General features: G+C 43.1%; 1 protein-coding gene across 1 annotated transcript in view; it reads right to left on the minus strand.

Annotated features, from left to right (window-relative positions):
* Positions 1-11: 11 nt before the first annotated feature.
* The window catches only part of ric1 (RIC1 homolog, RAB6A GEF complex partner 1), a 38,991-nt gene continuing 25,508 nt past the window's right edge, over positions 12-13,494 (minus strand). Inside the window, exons 9-27 of the mRNA XM_083930004.1 lie at positions 13,328-13,472; positions 13,121-13,169; positions 12,526-12,708; positions 12,137-12,349; positions 11,476-11,514; positions 10,853-10,963; positions 9,337-9,426; positions 9,051-9,211; positions 8,068-8,206; positions 7,825-7,941; positions 6,974-7,381; positions 6,477-6,788; positions 6,124-6,282; positions 5,851-5,987; positions 5,377-5,657; positions 4,807-5,019; positions 4,473-4,650; positions 4,161-4,349; positions 12-3,029 (exon numbers count right to left, since the gene is read on the minus strand). Of these exons, the coding sequence (XP_083786130.1) occupies positions 2,714-3,029; positions 4,161-4,349; positions 4,473-4,650; positions 4,807-5,019; positions 5,377-5,657; positions 5,851-5,987; positions 6,124-6,282; positions 6,477-6,788; positions 6,974-7,381; positions 7,825-7,941; positions 8,068-8,206; positions 9,051-9,211; positions 9,337-9,426; positions 10,853-10,963; positions 11,476-11,514; positions 12,137-12,349; positions 12,526-12,708; positions 13,121-13,169; positions 13,328-13,472 (3,440 nt within the window). The 3' untranslated portion in view covers positions 12-2,713. The remainder of the gene's footprint in view (positions 3,030-4,160; positions 4,350-4,472; positions 4,651-4,806; positions 5,020-5,376; positions 5,658-5,850; positions 5,988-6,123; positions 6,283-6,476; positions 6,789-6,973; positions 7,382-7,824; positions 7,942-8,067; positions 8,207-9,050; positions 9,212-9,336; positions 9,427-10,852; positions 10,964-11,475; positions 11,515-12,136; positions 12,350-12,525; positions 12,709-13,120; positions 13,170-13,327; positions 13,473-13,494) is intronic.

Genomic DNA, 13,494 nt, shown 5'->3' on the forward strand with positions numbered 1-13,494 from the left:
GGCAAACCAACCGTTTTTTAAAAATAATTTATTGGTCTTTATGTACAAGGAAAAAAAAATGAAGTAGAAAACCAAACATGAGTAGAAAAGGCAAATGTACAAGAGAGGATCTTTACACTGCATTGAGGATGTTTGCTGCTGCCACCCCAGAAAATGTTTTTACTCTGAGTCAGGAAACAGGCAAAACTTTTAAACTGTACACGGGAGGGAGGGATGGAGGGATGGAGGGAGCGCTGTCCACCTCTGAGTGAACGTGACACCCGAGTACCACGAGGCACACTCGTCCTCGCCCGCAGAGAAAGAATTCAGAAAAGATCTGCAATATTCATTTCCGTAGGAAATTGTCTCGTATGCCATCAACATTAGTTTAGAACATCAATGGTTCCGTTTCTGTTGAGAGGGATGGGGTAAGGGGGTGTATGTGTGTGTGTTTTTTCTTCCCCCCTCTGCATAATGAATCAAGCGCTCAATCAAAGCAACCGGTTAAAACAGAAGGCCTCTGGACGTAAAGTCTTTGGTTTGTCATGTTACCGTTTTCAAGTCAAGTAAAGCTTACAGCGGAGCAGCGTAGTGTGGCTGTAGGCTTGTTCAGAGTGGAGACGGGCCCACTGGAACGAGGGTGCGACAGGATTTATGTTGAGTGACAAACAGTTTGACCACTTCGTGAAGAGTGAGTGTTCTAACAATACAGGCAATTCATAAACCAGAAACTACTAAAGAATCAGATACCACACACCGGTCATCTTGTACACACCAACAAGAGAGCAAACATGTATCTATTAAATATGATTTGGTCTATCATGAAAAGTAAAAGCTGGGGGGGGATGTAGTGAACATAAAAAAAATAAAGCTGAGTAACATTTCAATACATTGCACAATATAATACTGACATATCTGATGAACCTTTTAGTGCTTGCGGTAGCCAATACACAAGATTGATTAACTGAAGGCAGGGGGGGGGGGGGGTTGTTGTTCAGTCATAAAAAAAAACAACCGAGCATCAATTCAGTTATTACCACTCAACTATAATTCCAATAAATAATTGTAATTATGAGGACTAATACGATAAAATCAATTTGCATGTGATGAAAGTCACAACGTTCTCAATACGACGTGGTACACGCACTCTCAGAAATCCACACAGAAGCAAACACATTGGTTATCATTGTCTCAAGCAGTTAAGGGATGTAACATGCGTATCAGACTGGACGAAATATAAGTCCTTATCGGATGATGTGGGTCATATTACACAACAACTCTTCCCTTAAGCAATGACAAATTCAATCTCATCCTCACTTTCAAAATGATACCGGCGCGTCACCGTTAACACTACTAGCGAGGGATTCTAATGAAGCTCTTTCAACACATGATGGATACAAAATCTACAGGGTAGGATGGCTTTAATAACACAATATTGCCAACAATCTGCCGCACTGATGATAGAACACATTTTCGATTCTCCCAGATGGAGACTGAAACCCAAATGTGCGTTTAAAAGCTGGATAAAGCGTCACATGATTTGGTTTTTTTAAAAGCGCCTTCACTGCTCACCATCGAGAGAACTCAACACTGATCTGCTTGTTGTCTAAAATCTGGACCACACGAAGACGATCAGAACAGCTGAATCAGGCTCAGACACTTCTGGGCCTGGTCTTCAGCAAAGGGGGGGGGGGGGGGGGGGGTGCTGGTGCATGAAGAAAACAAAACAAACACCTGAACAGATATACTGATCAGTGGTCAGAAACTAGTCTGCGCTCACGACAGTGAATTCTTCTCAGAGATCTTAAGCTTGTTGCTTCTCGAGAATTACACTGAATTCATACCATATTTTTACAGGGAGACTCAAGAGGGACGAGGTGTAATTGATAGAAAAATAATGTTATCTTGTACACTGTTACATTATTGAAAAATGTATCACAAAATATTTTTAAAGCATGAGGTATGAAAGTATGAAACGCCTCTTGTGCACACAAACAGGACTGCACACTGTAATGTCGGCTCACACACACTGGTGCATCTTGTAAATGGTTCATGACTCGAGCTTTGTTCTACATTTTGCTTAGCAATGTAGCATGATGCTGATGCAAATACACATAGCTTTTTTTTTTTACTGTCTTTGAACTGATTGTTCCACTGTTTTTGCAAAGGAAAACAATGGAGCTTCATATCTGGACAGCTGGGGGGAAAAAGTCTCCAGTTGCATTTGAATGGGTGCCAAAAAATGTTACACACGAAACATCTGTCTTGGAATTGAAAAAAAAAAAATCAAAACAAATCCTGGTGCTTTCCTGTGCTGGTCTACAGCTTCCAAACACCACAACCTGATGTATAAACGCACAAACTGACAAACATACAAAACCTTTTGTCTAACGGCACATTTTGGTCAAATGAGGCCTGTTAGAGAGGAACCGTCAGACTGAACCCCGCCTCTGGTTGCACATGTTTTTGTGTCTTTCTGTCGCTCTGTTGGTAGCTCGGCCTCCACAGGGGTTCTAATCGAAGTAAAGGGCAAATCTGAAGAGTGAATAATACTGACTGAAGTAAGAACCTGCAGGAGACACACACACGCACACGCATACACGCAAGCACGCACGCACACACACGCACACACACGCACACACACACACACACTTCCAGTCAGCCACTGCTGCGTCGTCCTCCTCCTCTCTTTCTCTTGAGTTCACAGGTTTGAGTCCAGAGGAGGCTCCGAACTTCAGGACAAGGTACAGTCATAGGCTCCCTCCTCCTCTCCCTCCTCCTCTGTCTGTTCAGGAGGACAGTCCTCAGAGGGGGGGCGGGGAAAACCTCCAGCGGGTTCGAGGGAAGGCAGCGCCAGGCCCAGCGGAGCCGCTGCTCCTCTACTGTCCTCTGCCCGGGGTACCGCGGCGCCTCCCAGGCCTTCAGAGCCGCCAAGCTTGGAGCTCTGGCTGGTGGGCTGGAAGGCCTCGGGCTGCACCTGCTCGGCTGCTGAGTCCATCAGGTCCTGTAGCTGAGGCTGGATCAGGTTAAGAAATGGTTTGTATCCCAGGCTGGAAAAAGACGAGACAGAGGAGAGGAAAATGTTTAGATTTGACATTGGTCACTGGGAACAATACCATGTGCAATCATTAAATGTTGTTGGCTCCAAGCTTGTTGCCCTGGAGGATGTGGTGGAGGACTGGATGCTGGCAAAACTGCTAGCAATTATGGACAATCCCTCTCAACCCTCCACAAGACACTGGACAAGCAGAAGAGCAGCTTCAGCAGCAGACCGATCCAACCCCACTGCTCTAAGGAACGTCACAGAAATCGTTCCTACCCATGGCAATAAGACTTTTCAAGTCATATACAGAGCCTCAATCACCCACCTATACTAAATCGGATCTGTAAGTTCTTGCACATGGCATTTTTGCATATTCTCTGTCCACATATTCAAAGCATAGTATTTTTTTAGTATCATAATATGTATATTATAACCATACTACATATCCCATACATATCATATATTGAACGTAAAAATACATATACATTAGTATTACGGTATATTTTACCATCATCCTGCACTTTACTATTCATTTATTCATTTATCTTGCCTTATCTCGTGCTTATGTCTAAGTGCCCATGTTCCGTACTTTGTTTCTAGATATTGTTTATACCTAGACATTTTTATTATTTCTATTCTAATGTATCATATTCAGTTGTACTAGATTGTTGCAACAAAATAATTTCCCTTCAGGGATGAATAAAGTAATTATCTATCTCTCTATCTAAAATTACTGTTTCAATATCATGTGCAATATTACTTTTTCCAATATCATGTAAAATATTACTTTTTCCAATATCATGTGCAATATTACTGTTTCAATATCATGTAAAATATTACTGTTTCAATATAATTGGAAATATTGTTTTTTTCAATATCATGTACAATATTGTTGTTTTCAATGTCATGTGCAATATCATATTTCATTACTCTTCCATATCATGTGTAATGCTAACTTTTTCATATTACTGTGTTACAATCCTATCGTCATGCTGAAAAGTTCATCACACAAAATAATGAAACTCAAGTAGATTCTGATTCCAAAAATTGCACTATTTAACAAGTGATTTAAATTTTTAGAATAGAATTGAGAATTTCTATTTAACTACATTAAAAACACATTTTGAGCTACACCCACCAGTCAGTGGCGACCCATGTGTCGACAGCCAATAAGCCGTTCCGAACACTCTGCACAGTTTCTTGGGGAACTTCGGGGCTGTCCAAGAAGCCGATGACCTGCTTTATGACGTTGGCGTCCCGCAGGATCAAACCAATCACTACGCACCACTCCAGACAGCCGGCCTCCATGAACACATGAAGGAGATACCTGAGGCAAACACAGCAGCCCAGCTGTTAAGTACAAACTTTGGTTCCATATTGAATTAAAGCATGCAACCGAACAAAGACTGCAGTGGGATCATGGACGTGAGGTTTAGTGATGGCATCTCACCTGAGCTGCACCTGTGACTTGTGCGGGCCTTTGTTGGCCAGCTCCATGGAGATGTGCTCCAACTCGGCCTGGCTCAGGCTCAGAGTAGAGGAGTTCTCATCAACCATCATCCAATCACCGTCCACCACCGAGCTGGTCTCTGTCAAGTCTGTGGCTGAGCCGACGCTGTACTCTTCCACTAGAGGGGTAAAAACAAGGTAGACATGGAATTGGAAAGAAAAACAGAGTGCATGTTTTGAGGAGGGTTACAGAAAATAAAACCTTGTGACAGCTGGTGAATGCCTTTTTTATATGTTAATAATTAGACAGGGACAAACTGCTCGAGTCTCAATACCTTTGTTGGTGAGCAGGGACAGGAACGCATCGTGTGTCTGTGGTGAGTGTTGGTTGGAGTGAGCAGACGAGGCTGCGTCCATGTCTTTGGTCCTCTGATCGAGCCCGTCCAGCCAGGTGTGGTTGCTGGAAGCTGCCTGAGGGGGCGCCGTGTCCATGTCGCTGTTTAATAGGCTGTCAGCTGACTGTGACTTCAACAGCCGTGTGTTCAGCACTTGGAGTAACAACAACAAAAAAAAACATCATGAAATATTCGGACAGAGCACTGGGGGGAAGGAAAATTCCAGTTCTCATGTTGACGTTAATAGTAATTTATTTATTCTGTAAATTATGGGTTAAGCCCTTCCTGTGTGTTTTTTGCCTCAATACCAAATCTGTGTTTATCTTTTGCATCAGCCTATTAATTAGCCCAACATCAAGGTTTAAAGTGCAAAGCTTTCAGTGATGTCCAATGTGAAAAATGAACAAAGCTGAAAAAGAAACATTTAAACAACAACTGTAAACCTCTGTAAAAACGGACTCCTCGACTTCTTAGACAGGCTCTGTATTTCTTGAATCCTGTGTCACTCACCTGTGCGACACCGTCCGTTCTTCAGAGGCGAGCTAATGCTTCCTGCAGGAATAACTGGGAACGGCCAAAGGAAATCCTTATGGAGTCTCTTTAATGCAGAGACAAAGTCCTCAACGCGGGCCACGCGGTTTCGTTCGCGACACAGCCAGCCGATGAGTTCGAAGCCCAGCTGTGCAGAGAAGCAACCCAGGTCGCGAAGTCGTACCTGCTCCAGGAGGTGGCGGGCGTGGCGCCAGAGCATCATGTCAATGTACATGTTCTCTGCACACTCCACATCCCGACTGACAGGAATTAACACAGGGAGAAGGAGAAAGAAAATGTGGAAAAATGTAGATATTGTGAGACATTTTAACCAAAACATAATAGTAATACTCACTATCTATATTTCTGTGTGTGTAGTGTGTGTGTGTGTGTGTGTGTGTGTGTGTGTGTGTGTGTGTGTGTGTGTGTGTGTGTGTGTGCGTGTGTCAATACCCTCTAGCAGAGGGTCCTGTGGGCATACTGAAGGTCTTCTGCAGGTTGAACTTTCCTGTAGTGATGGCATCTGCTGACTGCGACAAGCTGATGCTGCGATTTCTGAAGAACTCAAAACCGCCAGTTGAGCTGGGTTCCTATAGACGGAATATAGTATACAGTAAATACCACCCTCATTTGCCTGATGATCTCATTACCTAACTTTCTGTTAACTGATATAGTCAGTCAAAGAAAAGCGGAAATCAAAGGAAATACATATTTGAAGTTCTTGACCTGAGTGGTGGGAGTTGGGGGAGGAGTGTCCATCTCCCCAGAGCCAATGGCTTTGAGGAATCGGATCATGTGCCGGCAGAGGTCCCACTTGCCCTGCTCAAGCGCCGTGTTGAAGAGCAGAGTGGCGTGTTGTCTGCTCACTGCTGGAACCTCCATGTTCTTTACAGAGGGACAGAACAGAAGAAGGGACACATGGAAGAGACAAAAAAAGATGGAGGCTGTGAGTATTTTCATTCATGACAACAAATGCGTTGGTGGGACTATGTTTAAGAATTTTCTGGAGTTCTTTCCTAAGCTGAAACTGCTACGAAAAGCTAACTGAATATGTGCATGTAGTGTCAGTGAGTTACTACCTGCAGTATAATCAAATAGGAGGCTGCTGTGTCCAAGTCTTGCGCCATGAGACACTCCTCAAACAGATCTTTGGGGTTTCCCACGGCGGCAAACAGGTAGTTCCACAGGGCGTACTCCGTCTTCCTGGCACAGTGGACAATGGTCTGGAGGAAGAGGGGGAACTCTGTGATGAACTTGGCCACAGTGGGCAGCAGGGGGTCTGGGATGGGCTCCCGTGATGTTGCCTCTTCTTCCAGCACCACATGCACCATTAGCTCCATGACATGAGGAAAGTAGGGAAGGGAGGCGCATGACTGAGCCAGCATCAAAGCCTGTGGGAGAGGGAAGGAGTGGAAAGAATTAACTGAGTTTATGTACTTTATGGGTGGGCAAACAGCCAGAGGCCTCACAATATGATCATGATGTGGAACTGTTTATATTATCTCTTACACGGTCCATAGAAAGCAAAGTTTGTATTGATCTTTCTCCCTTGTATGAGACAGGTGGCCCCACGTACCTGTTCACCTAAGTTGCGAACCAGCAACTGCCTCAGGATGTGATGGAGGTAGATCTGGGAGGTCCTCTCTACTGTGCAGTAGGGGAACAGCGCCTCCAGTGGCTCAGAGGATCCCTGCAGCCCATCATAAAGCACAGTTTCATTGGTTGCTCCCAGCACCAGGGCGTCCTCGAACAGCACAGCCAGAGGGTAGATGTTGATGTGGAAGGGCAGCATGATGCGTCTGGAGAGGAAGGAGTGGGGCTTGCGATGGTCTCGGGGAAACAGCGGCAGCCAGACTTTCATGCCTGCCTCGCCGCAGGATAACCAGAGGGCCTCCAGCAGGTGGCGCTTCTTCCTGTTGGAGCGACAAGTGGTCCACACATTCTCCACACACTGGGCCAGCACCACCGGAGGACAAAATGGTAGCTGAGGGAAGAGAGAAAAAGTGTTACGGGGTTTAGTAACAAAGATGCGACACAGCATACACTTAACACGCTGCTTTAGATGCTTAAGGTTTGTAGACGACTCCTCTTAAAGATGAGTAACTCCAACAGTCACATTATGCTTCAGGAAGTGCTGATCTCTGGTTATTGCTAAACCACCAGATGATTTAACATTTAACAACATGAGTCAGTGACACTAAAGATCTGATACAACTAGCACCTCAACTAAAGATCACCAGAATAAAGATTACTTGCTATCAACTGAAAACTAAATGCACCACTGATATATATGGTATATATAAATACTAGTAGTTTGTAGGTAACATTAACCCATGAGTTAGGGCTCAGGGAGTTCTTGAAGCTCTGGTGCACAACTGAGACTTGAGACCATGTGACACCACTGCATTACTTATTGTCTGGACTCACCAGCTTCTTGTTGTTGGCGGGCGTCTCCTTCTCTCGTACCTGCGGTCCTGAACGGTCTCTCTGCAGCATGATCAACTGGCCAGCCAGATTCAACATGATGCTCTCTGCCATGCAGGCCTGAGACGGACACAAACACAAACACAAAATAAAACATGAATGCACATGCACCTGTGTGTGTGTGTGTGTGTGTGTGTGTGTGTGTGTGTGTGTGTGTGTGTGTATGCATGTGTGTTATTGTGTTACCTGCTGCGGGGCTTTCAATGTGATGCCAGTCTCTGTGCGCACAGAGGTGAGCGTGACAGAGACCACAAGGGCAGGGTGAGGGATGTAACGAGACATTGACACCTCTTGCAACAACTCCACGCAGGCTGTCGGGTGTGGACTGGAACATCAAATAGAAGTGAACATATTAGAAATCAGAATCATGACTTTCAGGTCAAAACACTAATGTACACACATGTTTTTTTCTAATATGCTGGTAAACAACTTAATGCAGTGTACTTAAATATTTATTCAGGTAGATTCCCAGATTCAGTTTATTCAATGTATCTGACTGAAAATAAAGGTCACTGGAAATATTGAAGTAAGCACACATCTTTACAATTCCGACAAAGTTTAAAGGTCCTGTGGTTGATCAAACAATGTTCTTTAAAAAACAATGTCTACTCTTGACAGATGTTACGCTGAGGCCCAGTTCTGTCTGTCATGTGATTTGTTTTAGGGCAATAGCTTTTAACAAGAGCCTCTTTTCCCAAGGGAAAATGTGGCTGGGTAACACTATTACCTAACACTATAATGACTACTGGTGGCAGGGATTTCCCTTGTACTGGAGTGTGATAAAGGAAGTAAGTGGCTGAATGAAGAGAACAGTATCTTATCCGGAGAATCTTGACCAATGCCCACTTTGAAAAAGAAATTGTTACAGCAGGACCCTTTTTTACATCAGCAAGGGGTGAAGGTCGAGCGGGAGGTAGCCCGTAAAATATCAAAACTTGGAGGGACAATCGTTTACATCTGTGTTGTATTTTTGTTCTGCACAACTTGTTTTCACTCCAATAAAATGTTGTTGAAAAAAAATGCAGGCAAATCATCCGTACTGTTAGGCACGAAAAAATGACTGCAAGAGAAAGGCAATGAGATTATCCTGAGAAAGATTAATGTCACACAAGTGCTCTGTAGCTCTGAAGCCAAGACTAAAAATGACATGTGTGTACACAGGACCCCACCTGTCATTCCTCCTCTCTATGCTATAGAGGCATATGGAGCAGTCGGCTCTGAACAGGATGACCATGTCTCTGAAGACGTTGAGCAACAGAGTGTCTGAGTGCAGCTTAGTGACAGATGCAAAGGCGTTGTCCAGGTTGGATGAGCGTTGATAGAGCCTCAACTAGTATGAACAGAGGAAGAACAGAGGGAAATGTTGTGACGAGACTAACGCAACCGGAATCATGATAAATAGAAAGAAAAACAAAAGTGGAATCTATGAGAAACTGAGTGGTATTTCAGTCTCACCTGCTCTTGCTGGTCTATAAAATTGTAACAGGCCACCACGACAAAGTCCTTCCACCAAGCCAGACCTCCCGTCACCGTCATGTTCTGCTCCTACAGGCAAATGCAAAAACAATCATGCTAACATTATTTACTTGAGCACAACAACACAACTGGAAACATTTTTAAACCTGGCAAAACATAACACTAAAATACTCTGCAACACATTTGACCTTTTTTCGAGGTAAGTGGAGATAATTAACCACATGTTCAGTGGACAAAACAAAACGGCGACTTTCCCAGTCACCTGGGGCCTCCTTTATAAAACTGTGGGTAGAATCCTTCCCAAAACCTTGCATTTGTACAAAACCATGAATGTGTTGCACAAAACAAATTGTAGATTTGTAAAACTGTGGCGCACATTTGCACGCAATATTTCCTTTATAAATACCGATAAATTCCCACCTGCGGTGAATTGTGCAGGGATGATCTCCGCCCAGTGTCGTCCCACTTTTCCTCCCACTATCTACTAAAAATGTCATTTGCTAAATAGCTCATGAATGTGGACAATATCTTAATGAGGATGTGACATTGACTCATGTGAGGAAAATGACACAGGAGAAGGCGAAAAAGCAAGATTCTCCGAGAAGGAAATGGAGGTGCTTTACGGAGGTTGAGCACCTCAAAAAGGTGTTGTTTGGAAGCCTCAGTAGAGGAATTTCAAATAAATACAAACAGAGTAGGTGTCAACAGGTAACTGCCGCTGTGAATCAAGTTAACTCGACCGACGTTTACATATTCATATATAAAATAACGAGGTAATTTAAAAGATAAGAACAATATGGCAGGCTTTGATGTGTTTTATGAAGTGAGATAAGAAATAATGGATGATATTTGGGAGCATTATTTGCGACACATGAGATCCACACATCAATACTTTCTACCTCAGCAGGTTCAAATGTTACTGAAAAGAGATGAATGTAATCATTTCATGCACCACTTTTTTTACAACAACACAGCCAAACTGACACACCTGCCAACGTATGCAGTTATACATTTTAATACAAACATGTTAATATAAACTGTAAACCCAACTACTTCCCAATTACATCTTAAGTGCGTGCCAACAGTATAGCCCTATATTAGTAGCCTATAGCATATCCCCCACTACAACTAGACTTTATACACTGTAAAATACATGTGCTGCCAATTACTTTAATGTTAATGTATGTGGTTTTTCTGTTGGCTGAGCTGCATTTCATAGTGTTTCCATCGAATGTCAATGATTCCCGAGTCAGAAAAAGTTAGTGGGTGCTCTACTCACGGGTCATAGTTGCCGTAGGAATATGCTTCTCCGCAAATTATTTTTCTATAAATACCAACGTTTGCCACCGCACATTTTACCGCACATTTCTGCCTGTTTATGCAAGGTTTTTGTGTGCAGCAAGCTTTATAAATGAGGCCCCACTTGTTTATTGATAATTGTACTGAAGCCATTAAGATAGGGTTCCATATTGTTGCTTATCCTTTAGTCACATACCTGAGTGATGTTTCCAAACAGCTTCCATTTCCTTGTGAATAAGGAGTAGTGTGCCAAGCCCCGCCTTCCCGCTACAGCCATGCACTGGCCTGCTGTGTCTATGGCTGCAAACTGCACACACACACAATATATAATGCCATGTATTGACACACACACACACAAAACTGAACAACGTTTTATAGATGTCTACTGGTATACTGACGTCAACTTTGTTTGTACAGCCATCTGTCATAAAAGAAAGAGGCTATTTTACTACACATGATATAGAGGTTTTCTCTATCTCTCACACCTCGTAAAACAATATTTCTGCTTATATAAACACACTTGTGAACGCAGCGAATTTTGTTTACTTTATAAACAGCACTATCGCAGCCTCTAGAGTCTGAGCCCACATGTGAGTGGGTGAAATGATAACTGTAATTAATGTTTGTTATATCCTGTTTATGGTACAGATGCCCATGTGTCCCACACATAACATCACATTAAAAGCTTAGTTCAGAAGTTGAATACTCATGGGAGTTCATTTCATTTTATTACACGTTTTTTGTGACTAACAACCGTCCTGACATTTGACCTAGTGGACAAGGAGGCAAAACCACAAAAACATATGTGCCCATACTTACCCGTATAGGCCAGTTGCTCTCTAGGTATGTGCTGTGAATCTAAAGGAATACAAATTGGCTATGAGAAATACAAGAAAATCCACTATACACACAGGCAAGATCAAGGCACTTGGTGAATAAAGCTCCCTGGTTATGTGACTGCTATTAAGCATCATTAGCTGTCAACAGTATTTACTGCTTCTTTGTGTCAACATCATCATGAGATTCTCCCATTTGTCAAATATCTACTTAGCACATGGGTTTGCCCTCAGTGCCAAATTGGTTTAACTTTACAGTCATTGCAGCTCGAGCTCTATCTGGTAAAGCAAGTTTTCATGAATTGAACTGTTTATATTTGGTTGGTTCCTGCTTCTGAAATGAGATTATTTATTGCATTTCCTAATCTTACATTATATGAAACTGAATATTTTGGGGTTTTGAAGTGTAGTTTGAACAAAACAAGACATGTCATGACGTCACCATTGTGATTTTTTTTTACTGTGTAGTTATTGATTAATGATTAATAATCAAAATAATCGCAGCCCTAAAAACTTTTGTTGCTGATTCTACAGGATGGCCTGAGGCTGCAATGAAATATAATATCCTCCCAAGTAATATTCTAAAACTCTTATCATGGCTGCATAAATCCCCCCCACCAGGTGTGATGATTGTGCATCCTTACCTGGACCACGTGCCAGTGCTTGTGTCCCAGTAAAGTGCTGAGTCCCTGAGAGAGAGAGGTGTCCGGGTTGGGGGGGTGGTGCAGCGGGCTGCCGTCGCGTGGGTGTAAGTGTGTGTGTGGGTGTGCATCAGAGGTGCTGTGGACCTGCGAGGGGTCACCGCAGGTCAGGTAGAGGCGGTCTTCACCATGGAGCAACACCTGCTCCTGGTTACTCTGTACAGCCGAGAGAAGAGCAAAAGAACATGAATGTTTAATGCGCTTGTGTGTGTGTGTGTGTGTGTGTGTGTGTGTGTGTGTCTGTGTGTGTATGTGTATGTGTCTGTGTCTGTGTCTGTGTCTGTGTCTGTGTGTGTATTCAAAAAAATGACTATTATTATGTTTCCTCTCACCGTGCATGGATTGACTGTGAGGGCACTCTTGATGAAGTGGAACTGCAGTATGCCGGCCTGCAGAGAGGGGTGAGGAGGTGTGCCCATCTCCTCCTCCTCCTGCTGCTGCTGCTGCTCCTCCTGCCTTTTCCTCTCTGGTTTGTTAGGAAGCACCCATAGGTGGTAGCCCTCTGCTCCCCAGCTCTGGAAAGGGGAGTCAAAGTCAGTCACTATGCACAAAATGATAACAAAAATACATTTGAACAGGCAAACTATGAATGTGCAGAGAAATAATTTCAATATGCACAATAAAGCATGTAATTAAGAAAAAGTCTCATTATTCTAACTGCAATAGGCCAAACTACACAGCCTGTGTATTACCTCTGTTACACGTCAATGAATAGCAATTTGCAGAATTAAACGGGTACTGAATCTCAACACTTCTGCTTTTCACTTTGTAAATTTTCTGTCATTATCTATGATCATTTAATATTTTGTTGATTTCTGTAACTTTTAATATCATTAATATGCTTTATAAATCAAGAGTTTTATATTCAAAATATCACATTTATTCTGAAATGTAGACAGTGGGACAGTATTAAATAAATCCACTTGCCATAGAGCTTATTTTAATGGGGTCCTTCTTGGTACCATCAGAACGATACCTGAGGGGAGGACACAATCATACAGAGATATAAAAAAGCAAGAGAAAAGGGTAAATATGAATTAGCATTAGTATATGTATGTGTGTGTGTGTGTGTGTGTGTGTGTGTGTGTGTGTGTGTGTGTGTGTGTGTGTATGTGTGTGTGTGTGTCAACCTACGCAAAATCCTCTCCCAGAGTGCAGATGAGGTGCGCTCCAAAGACGCTCCACAGCGATAGGCCGCCACACTCCCATGTAACCATGGCAACGCTGTAGTCAGGTGACCAGCAGATCAGCTTGACTGGGCCCGTCTTGTTATAGATGTCTGAACAGGCAAAGAATGCAGA

The sequence above is a fragment of the Echiichthys vipera genome (genome assembly GCF_963691815.1).
Source record: "Echiichthys vipera genome assembly, chromosome: 16".
Taxonomy (NCBI): domain Eukaryota; kingdom Metazoa; phylum Chordata; class Actinopteri; order Perciformes; family Trachinidae; genus Echiichthys; species Echiichthys vipera.